The sequence below is a fragment of the Panthera uncia genome, assembly GCF_023721935.1.
Source record: "Panthera uncia isolate 11264 chromosome E2 unlocalized genomic scaffold, Puncia_PCG_1.0 HiC_scaffold_19, whole genome shotgun sequence".
Classification (NCBI taxonomy): Eukaryota; Metazoa; Chordata; class Mammalia; order Carnivora; family Felidae; genus Panthera; species Panthera uncia.
The window spans coordinates 23,876,591-23,896,583 of NW_026057588.1; the positions used below are offsets into that span (position 1 = coordinate 23,876,591).

The following is a 19,993-nucleotide window of genomic DNA, read 5'->3' on the forward strand; positions in this document are numbered from 1 at the left end:
TTCCACTATGATTTGCTCACATAACCCTTCTACCCCTTTTTCCTCTCTCTTCATCTTCTGGGAACTCTATGATTCTAATGTTCTTCGTTTTTAATGAGTCACTGAGTTCGCTAATTAAAAAAAAATTTTTTTTTAACATTTATTTGTTATTGAGAGACAGAGATAGACAGAACGTGAGTAGGGGAGGGGCAGAGAGAGAGGGAGATGCAGAATCCAAAGCAGCTCCAGGCTCTGAGCTGTCAGCACAGAGCCTGACGCGGGGCTCAAAGTCACAAATGGTGAGATCATGACCTGAGCTGAAGTTGGTCGCTGAAGTGACTGAGCCACTCAGGTGCTCCGAGTTCTCTAATTCTTATATCGTGCTCATTTGTCTTAGGCTTTCTCTTTTTTTCTGCTTCATTATTGTCGTAAGTTTGTCCTCTATATTGCTGATTCGCTGCTCTGCTTAATCCATAGTTGCCGCTGTGACAACTATTCTTGATTGCAGTTTAGGTATAGCATTTTTAATTTCATCTGTTTACTTCTTTTATCTCTACAGAAAGGGATTCTAATCTATTTTCAACCCAGCCAGTGTTCTTATTATCGTGATTGTAAATTCTGGTTCAGACATCTTGGTTGTATCTGTTTTGATTAAGACCATGACTGTCATTTCTTCCTGGTCTTTCTTTTAGGGTGAATTCCTTTGTTTCATCATTCTGAAGGAAGAAAAGGTATTAAAAAACTAAAAAAAAAAAAAAAAGATACAAATTAACAAATTAAAAACAGCACAAAAATATCAGATAAAGAATGCTAGAGGGGCGCCTTGGTGGCTCAGTCGGTTAAGCGTCTGACTTCAGCTCAGGTCATGATCTCATGGTCCATGAGTTCAAGCCCTGCATTAGGCTCTATGCTGACAGCTCGGAGCCTGGAGCCTCCTTCAGATTCTGTGTCTCCCTCTCTCTCTGACCCTCCCCAATTCATGCTCTGTCTATGTCTTAAAAATAAACGTTAAAAAAAATTAAAAAAAAGAAAAAGAATGCTAGATCCTAGGTGTGTTTTGGTCAGGTTGTTGAAAAAGACCTGATAGATTAGAGAAAAAAGGGGAAGATAGAAAAGAAAAGGAAAGAAAATAAAAGGAAAAGGAAAAAAGACAAAAAAGGAAAACGTTTGAAAATTTGAAAAAATGGATAAAATAAATTAGAATAAAATGAAATCATGTCAGTAAAATAGAATTTAAATTTCCAAAAAAGTGAAAAATATAGTAGGAAAAATCTAAAGAAAAATATTTTTAACAAAAATAGAAATTAAAAATAGTTTTTTTTTTCTTTCTGTATTCAAGAATAAGAAAAGAAAGGAAAACAAATTGAATAGATGGGCCATTGAACTGAATTAAATATGATTGTAATTATATCTGGTTTCCCATAGAAGTCAAATTGTGAAACACTTTATAGTCCATAAACTAAGCATGCAGTGAGACTTGCGGTGTTGTTCTTCAAGAGTGTGGTTGGTCCACTTGGGTGGAGCTTAGTGTAATGGCTCCATTCACCACTAGATGGTACTGCTTAGCTTACTGGGGTGGATTACAGTCCTATGTCTAGGCGTGTATGCACATGTGCTGGAGGGGTGAAAATGGCATCACCCAACTACCCAGTCTCTAGTCTCAGAACTCTGTGCTCTCCTGCACCAGCATTTAAGCACCCGTACTTTGTCTCCAGCTTCTGTCCACTCCCTGCTTCTACACTGTCCATGACCAAGTCGTCAGGTTGCCAGGCTGCACCTTCCTCCTGTGCTTTATTTCAGATGGGGCTGTGTTTCCCAACCCCTCACTTCTGTGTGACTGGGGCTTTGACCCATTTTGGCTCCCTGGGGGAGGGTTTTGCTGATCAATGCCCAGGTACAGGCCTGTCCCCAGAAACATTTGCAAGACCGTGTCCTTGCAAAGGCCCAGTGACTGCAGCTGGGCACCAGCCCGCTCCATAAAATGTTTGTGCCATCGTGTAGCAGCAGTGTTTCAGGGATTATCACAAATCACAACACACATCTGGCTAGAGGCTTCACCCTTAACGTCCTTGTTCCAATACCAGCAAATGTGGCCTTTTTCTGGGTTCCACTAGTACCTTTGCCTGTGTGTGGGGGGGTGCTGCACTGCCTCTACCAAATGTCCTCCTAGCAGGGGAGCCGCCTCTCCCTGTGTGGCCTGAGGACCCCGAGGACCTCGCAGTCTGCTCCCGAGGATTCACCCTTTCCACCAGAGCACCACAAGGTTGAGCTGTGGAGTTTTAGACTCTGCACTCCCCCTGTTTCCACAGTCTTAATGGAATTTAAACCCTCTCCTTTTCCTTTCTCCTTTTTTTGTTCAGTCCCTTGCAATGTTTCCACTATGACTTTTTCTTTTTCTCTCCAGCTGCTTTTTGGGTGGGAGTACTTTTCCTGTACTCTACTCCCCATCTCCATCTTGTCTCTGAAATAAGAATGTTCCTTGCCCTCTGTGGCTTTTCTCTCCCCCAGTTTACCTCTCCATGCTGTGTACCTGCTGAATTCTGTGGTTCAAGTTGTGCAGATTGTTGTGCTAATCCTGAAAGCAGTCTTCTAGGTATCCAAAATGGTTTAGTGTTGATCTGGCTGCATTTCAGCGATGAGAGACGCCAAGAAAAATTTTTCATTCTGTCCCGCCATTTTGGCCCCTCTCCTCATTTTTGCTTTAATTACTCTTGTTTCCTGAGACACGTCTCAGTATAATGTTACTGTGGCTGAGGTCAGAGAGGCTTTTGTCTGTTTTCTCTTCTATGATTTTTTGGTTTCCAGTGTGACATTTAGGTCTTTCATCCATTTTGAATTTATTTTTGTGCATGGTGTAAGAAAGTGGTGCACATTCATTTTTCTGCACATCACTGTCCAGTTTTCCCAACACCATTTACTAAGGAGACAATCTTTTTTCCACTGGATACTCTTTCCTGCTTTGTTGAACATTATTTGGCCATCCATTTGTGGGTCCATTTATTGGTTTTATATTCCATTTCATTGATCTATGTCTGGTTTGTTTGTTTATTGGTTGGTTTTTTTTTTTTTTTTGCCAGTGCCATACTGTCTTGATGATTACAGCTTTGTAATACAGCTTAATATCCAGAATTGTGATGCCTCCAGCTTTGGTTTTCTTTTTCAACATTACTTTGGCTGTCTGGGGTCTTCTCTGGTTCCACACAAATTTTAGGATTGTTTCTTCTAGTTTTGTGAAGAATGCTGGTGGAGTTTTGACAGGGCATGCATTGAATATGTAGGCTAGTATAGACATCTTAACAATATTTTTCTACCAATACATGAGCACAGAATGTTTTCCCATTTTTTTGTCTCTTCCTCAATTTCTGTCATAAGCTTTTTGTAGTTTTCAGTGTATAGATCTTATACTGCTCTGGTTACATTTGTTCCTAGGTATCTTATGTTTTTTGTTGCAATTGTAAATTGGATCAATTCCTTGATTTCTGTTTTTGTGCTTCATTATTGGTGTATAGAAATGCAACTGATTTCTGTTCATTGATTTATATCCTGTGACTTTGATGAATTCACGTATCAGTGCTAGCAGATTTTTAGTGGTGTCTTTCAGTTATTCCAAGTAGAGTATCATGTCATCTGCAAAAAGTGAAAGTTTGACTTCTTTGCCAGTTTGGATGCCTTTTATTTCTTTTTGTTGTCTGATTACTCAGAGTAGGACTTCCAATACTATGTTGGACAACAGTGGTGAGAGTGGTCATCACTTCGTGTTACTGACTAGGGGGAGAGCTCTCAGTTTTCCCCCATTGAGGATGATATTAACTGTGGGCCTTTCATATCTGGCCTTTATAATGTTATGTTCTTTTTTCCCCTACTTTCTTGAGGGTTGTAATCAAAAAGGATGCTGTATTTTGTCAAATGCTTTTTCTGCATCCAATGAAAGGACCTTATAGTTCTTATCCTTTCTTTTGCTAATGTGGTGTATCATGTTGATTGATTTGTGAATATTGAAACAGCCCTGCAGCCCAGGAATAAATCCCACTTGATAATGGTGAGTCATCTCTTAATGTACTCTCAAATTCAATTTACTAGTATCTTGTTGAGAATTTTTGCATCCAGGTTCATCAGGGATATTGGTCTGTAATTCCCCTTTTTAGTGGGGTCTTTGTCAGATTTTGGAATCAAGGTAATGCTGGCTTCTTAGAATGAGTTGGGAAGCTTTCCTCCCATTTCTACTTTTCGAACACTTTGAGAGGAATAGGTAGTAACTCTTCTTTAAATGTCTGGTAGAATTCCCCTGGGAAGCCATCTGGCCCAGGACTTTTATTTGTTGGGAGATTTTTGATAACTGATTCAATTTCTTTGCTGGTCATGTTCAGTATTTTTTTTTTTTTTAATTTCACTTGAGACTTTCTCTTTCACCCATGTAGATTGTGTTGATGGACAGGTATTGTTTTGTTTACAATTGTTGGGAGATTTTCCTATTGCCTTGTGTTATTGATTCTAATTTGATGCCATTGTAGTCAGAGAACACATTGTGATTTTAGTAGCATTATATTTTTGAGGTTTTATTTATGGCAAAGATATTGTCTATCTTGGTATATGTTAGTGGGCACTTGAAAAAAACAAGGTATACTCAACTCTCGTTATGTAGATTTTTATTAGTCAGCTTGGGCTATCATTAAATACCATAGACTGGATAGCTTAAATAATATAAATTTATTTTGTATAGTTCTAGAGACTAGAAAGTCCAAAGGCAAGACCAAAGTGCCAGCTAATTTGATTCTGTGTTGAAGACTCTCTTTCTGGTTTGCTGATGGTTATCTCTGGTATCTCTTCTTGTAGGGATACCAATGCCATCATTAGGGTGACCCTTCATGATGTAATCTAAATGTGATTACCTTCTAAAGGCTCCATATTCAAATATATAACATTGGAGGTTAAGGCTTTAATGTATGTGTATTGGGGGGGAACATAATTCAGCCCATAGCAAGAATGTTATAAAAATATTGACTGGATTCTGCTGTATAATGGTCCTTCTGTATCCTCGCTGATTTTATATCTAGTTGTTTTACTCATTGTTGAAAAAGAAGTGTTAAAGTCGCCACCTATAATTGTGATTTTGTCTATTTATCCTTTTAGTTCTATCAGTTTTGCTTCACATGTTGTGCAGCTCTTTTATTTGCTGCATGTACATTGAATATTGCTATATTTTCTTGGTGAATTGATTTTTTTCATCATTATATTATATCCCTCTTTGTAGTAATTTTCTTTGCTCTGATATCTACTTTGTCTGATATAGTCAATCTTTCTTGTTGTAAAGTAATGTTTGCATGAGATTTCTTTTTTATCCTTTTACTTTCAATCTGCCTATATTGTTATATTTGAAGTGAGTGTCTAATAGACAATATATAATTGGGTCATGTTTTTAAATAAACACTGCCAATCTTTCTTTTAATTGACATATTTAAACCTTTTACATTTAATGTAATTACTGATATGTTTGGAGTTAATTCTGGCATTCTATTTTATTTGTTTTGTGTTTCTCTTGTTTTCATTTCTCTTTTCTTACCTTCGTGTGAGTTCTTGAACATTTTTTAGAATTCCATTTTGACTTATATCTATTAGATTTGAATGGATATTTTTATATAGCTTTTAGGTGCTTGTTGTAGGTATTACACATATACAGATACAGATACATTTACATTTACAACAATGCAACTTATTGATATCATCGTTTTACCAGTTGGAGGGAAATACAGAAATCTTACCTCCCTTTATGTGATATTACCCTCTCCCATTTATAATATAAATATCCTAAGCATCTCCTCCCCATATATTTAGAACCACAATTTTACAACTTTTGCTGTAACCATCACATAGAAGAAAAGCCTATTGTATTTACACATATTTTTGCTTACCATCTTCCCTTTTCCTTTTTGATTGTTCCAAGATGGTTGATTTCTTTCCCTCTCTCTTTCTGTCATTTCCTTTCTGTTTTGAGAACTTATTTTAATCACAGTTTTAGAGTAGATCTGCTGGTGACAGATCTCTTATTTTTCTTTTATCTGAGAATGTCTTGCCTAGATAGATAGATAGATAGATAGACAGACAGACAAAATAATATATTTACTGGTATAAGATTCTGGGTTGACAGTCCTTTTCTTTCCGTGCTTAAAAACTTTTGTGCCGCATCCTTTTAGCCTTCATGGTTTCTGAAAAACAAGTCACTGCTATTCAGTTGTTTTCCTCCTATAGTTAAGGTGTTTTCCCAGGCTTCTTTCAAGACTTTTTTTTTTTTAAAGATTTTTTTTTTTGTTTTTAAGTAATCTCCACACCCAACATGTAGCTCAGACTCACTAACCTGAGATCAAGAATGGCAAGCTCCACAGACTGAGCCAGCCACGTGCCCCCTTTCAAGATTTTTAATTTGTATTAGTTTTCAAAACTATGGTGTGTCCTAGCATAGATATTTTTATTTTATTCTGTTTGAGTTAGCTGCTCGAATCTGTAGCTTTTGTCATTTGCTAATTAGGAAGTTTTCTGCCATAATTTCAAGTACTTTTTTTAGCCCTGCCCTTTTTCTCCTCTCCTTCAGGGAGTCCAGTGACTTGAATGTTAGATTTTTTTGTTACAGTCCCATAGATCCCTGAGGCTCTTTTCATTGTTTTTTAGAGTCTTTTGTTAAGACTGGATAATTTCTATTGTTTTATCTTTTAATCTAGTTGTTTTTTCTTCTGTCTTCTCCATTCTGCCATCAATCCTGTCCATTAAGCCTTTTGCTCTGATTATTGTATTTTTCAGTTCTAAGAGGTTTGCTGAGACTTCCTGTTTCTTAGCTGAGGCTTTCTATCTTGTCATTTGTTTCACTCATATTCATAATTGCTCAATGAAGCATTTTTATCATGGCTGTTTTAAAATTTTGTCCCATAATTCTAACATCTCTTCCATTAGCATTTATTATCTTTTTCATTCAGTTTGAGATCTTTCTGTTTTTAGATATGATGAGTGATTTTTTTTTTTTATTAAAGCATGGACATCTGGGTATTATATTATAAAACTCTGAATCTTTTTTTAACCTTTTACTTTAGCTGTATTTTATTGACACCATTCTGGTAGGGGAAGGGGACAAGAGCATCACTCTATTATTGCCAGTTTAGAATGTATTGCCAGGTTTTTTGTTGACACCCAAGATAGAGAGTCTTCATTCCTTCTGGATCTGGGTGGGATGTATCGCTCCCCAGTTGGCTTCCACTGATACCTTCCTGGTTGGAAAGGATAGGAATGCTTCATTACTTATTCCCAACAGGCCTCCATTTATATGATAGGGAAAGGGTATAGCCTTAGAGCTGGGCATTAGTGAAAGACCTAACTCTCCATTGGACCTCCTATGATGACATTCCAGCAGGACAGGGAGGTTCATTTCATTACTGATGGGTAGGAGTGGAAATCTAGGCTCTCCATGTGATCCTCACAGTATGAGGAGGGGAAACTTCTTACTACCCACTGGGAATAAAAAGTCTTGGCTTCTTTCTTGGACATCTCTGATATCACCACAGCTGAGAGGGTTGGTGATTGGGTATGGTTCCTCATTATAGACTCTGGAGTGTAGATGTCTAGGTTTCCCATTCAGCCTTTATAGGACTGGGTGGAGATAAGGACCACGGTTTTTTTCTGAATGGTTATTGTCTAAAGTTTTCTGTTTTATTGGGCTTCCCTGTTCCTCGTGTTTTGGCTAGAGAGAGCAAGCTTTTGTTGGGGCTTTTTTAAATGTACCTACTGACATTTCCTAGTTGTTGACTTCGTTAAGTCTGTTATATATGAGGCAAAAAGGAAACTCAAGGTGTTTACCACAGTGTTGTTCCTAAAATCCTGAGGTTCTTAGCCACTCTGCCTTTTTCCCCCATTTTCTGAACCTTTTTATGTTTGCTTACATAATGTCCAAGGTTTTTAGTTATATTTAGTGAAAGGAATAGGGAAAGTTATGTCTGCTCCACCTTTCCATCCATATATTTCAAAATAAGTTTCCCACTTCTTTCTATTCTTTCAAAATAGATTTCCCTATCTGGTAATAAAAGTAGTAGTCTTACTTGAGAACATTTCATGTAAACAACTCATAGAAAATATGGATGGCAATGACATGATTAGCTTAAAACAGTGCTTCTCAAATTTAAAGTATATTCAAGAATGTAGAGGGCTTTTTAACACTGTTGGGTCCCACTCCCAGAGAGGAGTGAGAACTGGCATTTCTAACAAGTTCCCAGGGAATGCTGCTGCTCTGGGGACCACACTGCACTGCTCTGGGGATTACTGCACTGTAATCACTGCTTTAAAGAAATATTTAAATGATGACAGGTCGTGACTTTTAAATGATATTAATGGCATACGCAGTTGCTTTAAGTAAAAAAAAAAAGAAAGAAATTATAATAAGTAAAATAAGCCAGGTATTTGATCTAAAATACTTAAAGGTTGGTATTTATAAGATGACAGTGTCACATATTTAATGAAATTGGGGTCTTCCCACTTTTTAGCACTATTGTATATGACATTTGAGAGGCCAAAAGGGCACAGATTTTACACAAAGAGAAGAGTATAGCAAAGAAATGAGAGGTGTGGTGATCATTTGTTCTTTGAGCATAAAATAATGCCAATTTTATTGGACCCTAAGCAAAGAGCATTTGAATGGTTGTATTAAACTCCTATTAAACTCTGGTAAGTGTATGACGTGCAAGATCTTTTTTAAAGCTCAGAGTTGATGTCAGAAAAGTTCTGTTAAATTGATCTGAACTAATGATGCCCAATCTGGTTATTACTGAGTACATGTCATCATAATACACCTTCCTCTAAAGTTCATCTTTCTTTTTTTTCTTGAGTTAGTGAATATAAATGATACTGGGATTAAAACTACTCCCACCAACAGTATGACCATTTGTCTAGATCAAGGTGAACTTAGAAATATTTTTCCCAGAAGATCACTAACCATAAAAAAGAAAAATTAAAATAGTGAAATGTCAGATTAAAGTCTCTTAGACATTATTTTTCTCATGGAAGTTGTTATAAGTGATAATAAAGAAACTTGCTTGTGAATATTCATTAGATAATGGTTATTTTGTAGCCAGATACATCAGAATTATACAGTATTTCCTTTTTCCTTTTAGCTCTGTTGGCTTAGCAAAAGCAGCTCTAGAAGCAATTAATGGATTCAACCTCTTTGGCAACCAGGTAAAAAGAAACAAAAAACAAAAACAGCAATATCAACAATAAATTTTGATTATTTTGTTGAGTAGTATGATTAATTAATGTAGCCATTCATTTACCCAGTCATTCCTTATGATCAAAGAATGTCTGGAATTTATGTAGTTGCTCATAGTTGAACAACCTTTCCTTTGAATTTGATTTGCCAGTTAAATTTTAATTTTCTAACTAAAAAACATTGCTTAATTTAAAAATATCTTTTGATAAAGAATTGTCATTTTCTTTGTTCAATAAGTTTTCTCTCATATCTCTTGTTGAGCTTTCACATTTTTATTTCTCTTTCTTTTTTTAAGTAAGTTCTATGTCCAGCATGGGGCTTGAACTCAAGACCCTGAGATCAAGAGTCTGATACTGTACCAACTGAGTCAGCCAGGCACCCCCAGTTTTCACATTTTAAAATATTCTTGACATTATAAATCATATGTTTTCCATGTCAGTTCCCATGTTAATTTCAACTTAATGTGTATCAATATATATCATGGATAAGGGAGTTTGTGTAATGTGTGCAACCAAAGAATTGGAAACTTTGATCCTAGCTTAACCTTCAGCTGGCTGTAATTTTATGTCAATATATCATTTTCTTTGGGATAAAAAGGAAACCCTGAGGGTTATCTTAAATTTTCATAAAATGTTTAACTAGTTTCTGCACCTAATCAAGTGACCATGGACTGAGTTGTCAAATGGAAGGAAATAATATGTAGGAATACAGGTTGCTTTTCTGGGTCAAGGAGTAAACTAAATTTCGTTAGCAATTTTTGTAGATTTCTAAGATGGGAGAGTAAAGGAAGTTTCCAATTGATACTATAATTAACCCTAAGCTATTAAAATGCTAAGTCAGTGAACATACATTTTAGGAAGTTATTGCAAAATGTGACATGGTTTTTGTTATAGCAGTTATAATACTGTTCACCTCAAGTCTTTAATTTAAGAAAGTTGCAAGTTGGAGTATGGTAGCACAACTGCCTTTCTGCCCCTTCCTATATATGCAGTCTCTTTTCTTCTCACTCCCATTTCCTCTGGAGGATGGACTCTGATTATATCCAGTCCATGAAGAATGAAGAATGAGCACAGACATGAAAGGATTGGGAAAAGGAGAGCAACACCCCATTCTGGGTTCCCAAGAGGTGACTCTAAATCACCCACTCCCATACTCTTCTTCCTCTCTCAAGACTTCTGGCTGGAGAAATGGAGGGATCAGAGATCATGGGTACTTAGCAGTGTGTGAGCCTACTGAAAATCATGAGTATTAATATTATGCCTCTCCTGGAGATTCTTGGTTCCCCTGGCACTGTAGGATCCCTTGCCTTGTACCAACATTTCTGTCTCTCTGGAAGAGTCAACATACTCAAGAAAATCCCACTATATCTATCTATCTATCTATCTATCTATCTATGTGTGTGTGTATTGAAAAGTGTGTGTATATAAATATATATATACATGTGAATTTATGTGTGTAAATATAAATATGTAGAAAATACATATATAGAGAGATAGGTAGATAAATAGGGGTAGATAGGAAGGAAGGACTGGGAGAGCAGTATGACATAAAGGAATGACATTGTTTTCGGAGTCAGAAAACAGGATCACTGTGTGCTCTGTACTCCCACCTGTGAGCTCTGTAACTTTGGCTAGTTATTTATCTATGTCTCATCTTCCTCATCTGAAAAGATAGAGATAATGATACTAGGACCTAACTCAGAAGGTTTTTATGCAATTAAAAAACTTAATTAGCATAATGCTTGGCAAAGATTAAACCCTCAATAAGTGTTAATCTCTTGTTATTATTAATGAATTACTGGTAATACTGGTAATCCTAAAGAAAGGAAATGAAGAGAAGCACTGAAAAACCTCTAGAGAGTATCTCAAGGGGACTGAGAAGAGTCATGGACTAAACCAGTAGTGTTAAAGTCTGGAAAGATGCAGGTCTTGCTCTTCTGTTCTCTATGGCCTACCAAATAGTGGCTGAGTTGTGTGTCTAGGTTGGATGTTAAGAAGTAGTGATCAGCTCTTTTTTGCAGTTGTGCCATCTCCTTTGATGTACCTGAGTTGTAGCATATGTTACTTCTGTATCTACTATGTATACCTCCTCCACCTACTTAGATACCCACACCCCTATCTCTAACACCCCATCTTTCAGAGCTCTGCCTTCAGGCTGCTTTTCCCAGGAAGCTTTAATAGATTGCTTAGCCATAATTCTAAAAGCACTGAATTGCTTTTTTATGCATTCTGATTTTGAGTTATAAATATACTGCTGGTATTGTTACCCAGCCATAATTTCTCAATCTTGGCTGCACATTGAAATTATTTGAGGATCTTAAAAACAGTGGTGATGCCTGGGCTCTACCCCTAGAAATTCTGATTGAATTGGTCTGGGGGAAGCATTGGTTTTGAGGTTTTCCTGTACTGCCCAGGAATTCTAATGTGCAGCCAAGGATGAGAATAACTGTTCTAAGCAGAGTTCATTCTTGACCTTGTTTAGCTCATGTATGTTTACAGCAGAGCCATGCACCAAATGTCCACTGACTTGAGTATTTCTTGATTATTTCAAATGGGCAAATAATATCTTATTCCTGTGGCCACATAGATGTTACCTATTGCAAGTAAAATCCCTCTCCATCTTCCATTTTTTTGGATAATATCAGAGAGAATCCTAGTTTTACAAATTCCCACCACTACACCAATTAAATTAGAGAGGTACCTGCTAAAGAGTAACACATTTAAAAGTGCATGCAATCTTTTTAGTGTTTAATGATCTTATAATATTGCTTCGTGTACTTTAAAGAGCTGTGATCTAATTAAAAGTCAGTGGTTAGAAAAATAACTAATATAACAAAAAAATGTTTTTATCCAAATGAAAACCCTAAGAAACCTCTTCAAGACTTGAGGGATTTCAGGTCACATGTATATTCTCAGTTATTTCTAACAACCATTGATACAGTGTTTTGGAAGACCTGATCATGTGTCTTTAATTCAGAGCTTTCAAAAAATGCTTTTCCTGTTGGTGGCAACTTAGAGAGTTATTGATCTTTGGAGTTGGAAGGGCCCTTCTCTCTGAGTGATCAGAGTTGAGATGGCTTTTCACAGGTTATGAAACAGAGAGGCAAACCAGGGAATTAAACCAAAGACACTTGGTAATGAATCTGGAATATCAGATATTAGTACAGGAAACCTTGGATCTTGAGTGCTTTCCACCTGTAGAAGTGACAGCTGTGCTTTTTCTTGGAAAACTCTTAAGGCACTTAAGAGTCAAAAAGTTCTTAATTTTTTAAATTAAATTAAATTTTGTATTGAGAGAATTAATATAAAACATTAATTTCAGGTGTGTGACATAAGGATTAGATATTTGTACATGTTACAAAATGATCACCACATTAAAGTCTAGTTTAACATCCATCAACACACATAGTTACAATTTTTTTTCTTGTGGTGGGAACTTTTAAGATCTATTCCCTTAGTAATACTCAAATATACAATACAGTGTTATTAATTACAGTCACCGTGCTGTATATCACATTCCCATATTTATTTCATAACTGAGAGTTTATACCTTTTGACCACACCATTTTCTTCTTAATTATTGAACTTTTGAAGGAAGTATCCACTTATCAAACAATGTGAAAGCCCTGCCTTTAACCCTTAGTGTACTTTGGTGTAAGAGGTAACATGGATGTTAACTTTTATTTTGATGGGAAATTATTAGGTGGAATAAGCTTTTAGCTTTCATTAGGATTATCATCTTTCTACTTCTTTTCTTTTTTTTGATATCAGACTTGCTTTATTATTCAAGAAAAAAACCATTATTTAAATATTCACTCTGAAACTATTTTCAAAACTTATTTTCCTTTGCGAAAGAATATCTAAGAAGAAAATATGATAAAATGGCCCAGTTTATTTACTGATCAGTTTAAAATAAAGGCTAATTTGTAACATTTAGAAGCATAACTCATATAACCCTAAATATAAGAATTATATATTTCATCATAGTTTCAATATATATTCCATAAAAATATAGTGACAATATGTAGAAAAATTATTAGAAATATTTAAATAAATCATACTTTACACTCAGGAAATGTCATAGAGATCGTTAGCAACAGTGTTGTGATTCCTGAGTCTAAGTCTCAGCTCTGCTCTTCCGAAACCCTGAAAATTAACACTCAGGCTCATCTTTCCCTGTAGTTTGAAATTTCCTTCAACAGTATGTGAGTAGGATTTTCGGTAGAGAAAAGAAGCCTGGCTTGTGGGAGGGTCTATGGAGGTTCCTGTTGGGTCAGTATATAAAAGTTGGCACCTGGGTGGTTCAGTTGGTTAAGCATCAGACTCTTGATTTTGGCTCAGGTCATGATCTCATGGGCTGACAGTGGGGAGCCTGCTTAGGATTCTTTCTCCCCCTCTCTCTCTGCCCCTTCCCTGTTAGTACTTTCTCTTTCCCTCTCAAAATAAATAAATAAACATTAAAAAAAAAAGTTGGGGGCTTCTGGGTGGCTCAGTCAGTTAAGTGTCCAACTCTTAATCTTGGCTCAGGTCATGATCTCTTGGTTTGTGAAATTGAATCCCTGCTTGGGATTCTCTCTCTCTGCGCCTCCTCTGCTTGTTCTCACTCTGTCTTTCTGTCTCTCAAAATAAATAAGTAAACTTTAAATTAAAAAATATTTTAAAAACGTTGGCTATTTACACACCCATGCCACCCACAGCCATGGTGCAGAGGGGTAATGCCCACCAGAAAATATCCTTTCTGTAAGAATGCCACTAGCCAGGATCTGCCACAAAACTAGAGGACAGTCTGATACTGAACTAGGGAAGGATGTGGTGTGATTAGAGTGGTGTGGTTTTGTTTTCAGAAGAATAGAAAAGATATCATGTATAGTAGATATATTGACCAGTTTCACTGTTTAATTCTTTGATGCTAGATGAGGGCAGCAAGCCCATTAACTCAGGTTCAGAGAAGTGATTAATGGGGAAAAGAAAGGCTCAGACAATTCTTCAAATCATTTCACTTTGAATTGAGACTAAAGAGATCATCAGTGTCTTATGGTCATAGATATCACCCTTGGTACCATCCCAGAAATGTTTGTTGTGGTCATGGAGCCTTGAGAACATGTCTCAGTACAGCTCTTACCCACCACTAAAGCTCAAGTCCCCATGACAGTAGTCAGGTTGACTAAAATTCTAGTGTATTATTTACTAGGACACAATTGCAGAAACTCAATTTGGGGATTAAAGTTTGAACTATCTGTCTTAAAATATGTTCTTCAGCTGAAGCTGGGATGTTATGGCAGAGATGTAATGATTTCAGAAAATGGAAGGTGAAAATAAAATATCCAAAGCTAATCAGATATTTTGCAGTGACATATGCATAATAAACATCCTTTCAGATTTGTGTCTTTAGTTGGAGAAATCAAGATACTGACAGATGCACTGAGGCCAGAATCTAAAAGGTGATGACTAGAGAGATTGCTCATATTATGAAAAGTGTTGAAAGTAATGGAGACATATGTAGCTTCCTTTGAAGTTTATGGTCCTAAAATTAACATGTCTGATAATTTAAAGTAGGTGATAATTAATTCCATATGTATGTTCTCCTTGATGGCTTTTTTATAAAGTTGTTTCTGAATAGGAATAGCAGCCCATGGCCTTGGATGAATTTTATTCTCCTGTAAATCTGGGTTATATATCTAAAGCATGTTATATTTTTTAAGAAGTTAGCTAAACAGTATAGTTAACCAACCCTTGATCTCAGTGTTTAAATATGGTAACATTATGAGATTATTTTTCCTTTTGTGCATATTTCTTAGAGGCTGGCAGAGGAAGAGACCTCAACCAATACTTTGAAATTAGATAAATAAGCCATTTATTTGTGCCCATAAAATAGAAGTTTCCTCTTTATATTAATCAAAGAGGGACAGGAATTGCCAGATTTGTCATTTCACTTTATTACTTAAAAAGATTGCCCTACTTAGACTGTATCTTTTAAAAATTCAGTTCAAGGCAGACTGATTTGGCATACAACTAACTTTATTAATTATCAGCCTAAGATTAAACTGTAAGTCCTATTTTCTATACTCACAGATTCCCAACATCACATGCCCGTTTATTTCTCTATTTTGTTCTAACCACCCTACTAGCTTCCTTTTCCCCAAAATTCATATCCTACTTTACCTTCTCCATTAAGTGTCCCAGGTTCCCTATTGTTTTTCTCCTGTTGACTTAAGTTTATTGTCATTAGTATTCTTTCATCTAAGCCAATCATTTGGTATATAGTTTTGTACTGACTGCCATGTGCAGTCTTTTTGTTTTGCTTAATATTCATCTTATTTAGGAATATGTCACCTGGGTCAGTTACTTGAGAGAAGAGATCAAGTTCTCTCTTGTTTATTTTCCTCAAAGGAGAGAATACTTACTCTGACAATGGCAGCTACTTTGTGAGCTCAGTTTTGTGGGTGGAGATGAGAAGCTGAGACTTTAAAATCATAGAAAGGACAGTTTAGCATTAATCTCATGGTTGAGAGTCAGCTTTACTCATTCATTTTTTATTTATTAATTTATCAGAGTTAAGAGAGATTTAATAAATGATACCATGAATGAAAAATTATTCTATTTTTAGAGATAATATTCACGTATGAACAGGTTAACAGGAAAAACATACATATAGTGAATCTGATATTTTGATGTAGAGTGTAGTAGTACTAGATTTTGAGCCCGTCTAGGTGATTGATTCGAAATATTTCAGTTTCAGGGTGAATACATCTTTGAGGCTGGTGTAAATTCGGATGAGATTTAGAGGGTAATATTAAAGTAACATGAAAGTTATAGAGTTCTCTTCTTCCTTTCCCCATGTATTTTTCTGAGTATTGTCTTATTATGGAAGCAGTCTCTGTATACCAATTTCATTCCCTGCATTTTCTTTTTTTAACACTCATTATTGATTTAATACCTTTTTAAATTTCCTCCTTTGCTTCTTGGTGTTTTGTGTTTTTTTTTTTTCCAGTAGATTCATGCTAATCAGGATACAAATAAGGTCCACACCTTGCATTTTGTTATGTCTTTTAATTTTATGTCACAAAATGTGATTTGTCTTTGTAAATGTTCCATGGACACATGAGAAAAAATGGGTATTTTGCTGTTGTTTGGTAGAATGTCCTGTCTATTAGGTCAAGATAGTTGAATGTTTTGTTTAATATCTACTGTTTTTTCACAGAATTTCTATTTGTTCTATCAATTACTAAGAGATTGTTATTAAATTCTCTAACTTACAATTGTGGATTTGTCTATTTCTCCTTTCAGGTCTATCAGTTTTCATCATTTATTTGGATGCTCTGTTTTTTTGGTACATAAAAATTTAGTATTGTTTCATCTTCTTGATAAATTGACCCTATTATCATTATGAAAATATTTAGCTCCCCAGTAAAACAAAAAAAGCCATATTTGCTTATGACGATTCTCTTGAATATGAAAAGTGCTAATAGTAAATTCAAAAAAATTTTTTTAATGTTTTATTTATTTTTTAATTAATTAATTAATTTTTTTAGATGTTTTTATTTATTTTTGAGACAGAGAGAGACAGAGCATGAGTGGGGATGGGGCAGAGAGAGAGAGGGAGACACAGAATCTGAAGCAGGCTCCAGGTTCCAAGCTGTCAGCACAGAGCCCCATGTGGGGCTCGAGCTCACGAACTGTGAGATCATGACCTGAGCTGAAGTCGGATGCTCAACAGACTGAGCCACCCGAGCGCCCCAGTAATTTATTTTTAACTTGGTTATTAAACCAATTGCCATTTTTTGGTTACCTTTTTTTCTGTTAAAGTTTTTGGTTCTTACTTGAAAGTTACATTTTAATGTGGGAAATTGTGTAACTCATGTTAAGACATGAGCTTTTATGCCAAAGACCTGATTTTTGAACCCTTCCTCTGTTAAACTAGGAGTCAGCATCCTCTTCATTAAAAGGAGCATAATAATATCTACATATTGGGGATTAAGTGAGATAATCCATGTGAAGAACAGTGCTTCACATTATGAATATTAGCTAGCATTATGTGGCATTATTATTATTAGAGATGCTCCTATCCTTTATACTGTAATCAAATAGTTTTTTATGTCTCTAATTATAGATTATATCTAACTTTGTTTAGTTAGATCATATCAATGTTCTTTTTAGGACTGTATAATTCAGATTTCATGAATTCTGATTAGTTCTTGCTTTATTCCTTATCAAAAATGCTAGCTAAACAATTTTTATCTTTATTAAAATAAATATCCTTAATTGATTAGTTATCTTGTAATCACTATGTTTTGATTTATAAGAAAACTAAGGAGAAATATGGAAAATGTAAAAATAATATTTATTTTTATATAAAATTGATATGTTTATTGCAAAAAATTTGGGAAATACTGAAAATATTGAAAGAAAATTAAATCTTCTGTAAGGTCACTCTAAAATGCAACAAATGTTAGAATTTTTGTGAAATTTCTTGCAGTCAAAATGTCCAGCATTCTAAAAGTTCTTTTTTCTTGATTTAGGAAATGTGTTTTTCTCTCTTGTTCCAGGGATGTTCTTGGTCGGTTATATTTGTGGATCTTGATGCTCACAATCGCAATAGGCAAACTTTGTGTTCACTGTTACCCAGAGAATCAAGATCTCATGTGAGATATTATTATTTTTTCTAAATGTTTATTTATTTATTTTGAGGGGGGAGGGGCAGAGAGAGAGGGAAAGAGAGAGAATCCCAAGCAGACTCCATGCTCAGTGAGGAGCTTGATGCATGGCTTGATCTCATGATTGTGAGATCATGACCTGAGCTGATATCAGGAGTTGGTTGCTTAACTGACTGAGTCACCCAAGCGCCGTAAGATATTGTCATAATAAATTAACATGAACTACCATTTATGATTGCTTCCCCCAAGAAAATGCTTAAAATGTTAGAGGTTGCGAGAGGAAGTGAGGAGAATAAATGTTGCCCCTCACTCTGCTGTCCTGTGGAAGTTTAGTTTAGGAAGTGAACAGAGCTGTGGACAAAGCTATTTTGTCCTTGAGTCTTTGTAGAACTATAGAAAACTAGACCTATTTTGGGGGGGAGGAGGAGAGGGTAGCAACATTATACCCAAATGAATTTTTTGGTCATAGAATATTAGAAAAATGTTTTTCATGATTTATATTTCTTTTGAATAAAATTACCTTCTTTGTTTCTTTTCAATCATGTGATTCATCTTTAAACTTTTATATGCCTATAGTACCTGATTATAGATTTTTCTAGGGTTTTTTTGGCTCTGTTCTTAGAAAACATCCCAAATAAAATAATGTAATTACGTAAAAAGAACTATTTCATGGAAGTAATATAAGATTATGATTAAAAAAAAAGAACCCACAAATAAAAATATAATAATGTGACATCCACTCATTTTACCACTTAGTTATACTTTTAGGGTGACAACATTTGGGTCTGTATGTTTGCACATAGTTTTATGTACATATGTGATATTTTTATTTTATAAAACTGGAAGAATATTATTTATAATGCTTGATAACCTAGTTCTATGAATGGGCATATTTCCACATCTATAAACATTTCTACAATATAAATTTTAATGACTGCTAATTTACTCAGCTAATTGTGGGACATTCAGATTGTTTTCTGTTTTCACCATTATAAACCAATGTTATGACAGACTAAGTTATAATTACTAATTATCGGTGTTAAATTTTTACACACTTCCTTAGAGTTTGAGTCCAGTCAAATCTTGAAAATACTCCTTATTAATGGATAAATTTTTATCTTCTCTGTAAGGTTTGCTAATGTATGTCCTCATTGTCAGTTATGTAAGCTGATTGACTTTTTCGTCTCCCTGATTCTCACTGGGCTGTGTTGATCATATCATTGCAGGCACTTACATTACCTTCTTTTTCCTGTTGCCCCCAGAACACAGATGCTGCCCTACTACCTTGCATCAGTTATCCTGCATTTGCCCTGGATGATGAAGCTTTGTTTAGCCAGACACTTGATAAAGTAGTTAGAAAATTAAAAGGAAAATATGGATTTAAGCGTTTCTTGAGAGATGGTTATAGAACATCATTGGAAGATCCCAACCGACGCTACTACAAACCAGCTGAAATTAAGGTATCAAAAAATATTTCATACCATAACAGAGTGGTCAAAAGCACTGATTCAGGAAACAGGCTTCTTAGGTTTGAATTCCGGCTCTGCCACTTACTAGCTATCTTGCCTTGGGCAAGTTAATCAACCTCTGTGTGTTTAATACTTTTCATTGGTAAAATAATCATACTATTATTGAAGTTCTTATGAGGATTAAATGAGTTAACATATATCTAAAAGTGCTTCAAATGGTTCTTGACACAGAGTAAGCACTCAGTTAGTGTTAGCCTTATTAGTAGTAAGGCCCATTTGCTAATATTGAGCCATGTTGATTCACTGGATGAATAATTTTTCTAACTGCACTTTCAGTGCTTTGCCTGCCTGCTCCATATTGTTTGCCTTATATAATAGGAAATATCTATTTGTGATTCAGCTTTCAGTCTTTTAAACAAATGCTCTTTTTTTTCTGTTTCACTTAGACATTTCCCTTTGAAATATAGTCTTCTTAATATTTAGTTTTAAAGCAGTTATTTCAAGTGCATATACATACCACTTTATCTAGGTTTACTGTAGCTATTTTTAAGCTGTCCAGAAAATTATAACAGCCCAAAGAAAGGGTAAGCATCCATCCACATTGCTAAAGACTTCCCTTTAGTGGTATATGTACTGCCGAAGGGAGCATTC

The 19,993-nt window shown here is 35.4% G+C and overlaps 1 protein-coding gene across 7 annotated transcripts in view; it reads left to right on the forward strand.

The window, feature by feature from the left end:
* PHKB (phosphorylase kinase regulatory subunit beta) overlaps positions 1–19,993 on the forward strand; it is a 258,715-nt gene that overhangs the window by 141,314 nt on the left and 97,408 nt on the right. For all 7 annotated transcript variants that reach the window (XM_049620920.1, XM_049620912.1, XM_049620914.1 and 4 more), the window contains 3 exons: positions 9,126–9,189; positions 17,766–17,861; positions 19,136–19,333. In XM_049620920.1, coding sequence (XP_049476877.1) covers positions 9,126–9,189; positions 17,766–17,861; positions 19,136–19,333 — 358 coding nt within the window. The remainder of the gene's footprint in view (positions 1–9,125; positions 9,190–17,765; positions 17,862–19,135; positions 19,334–19,993) is intronic.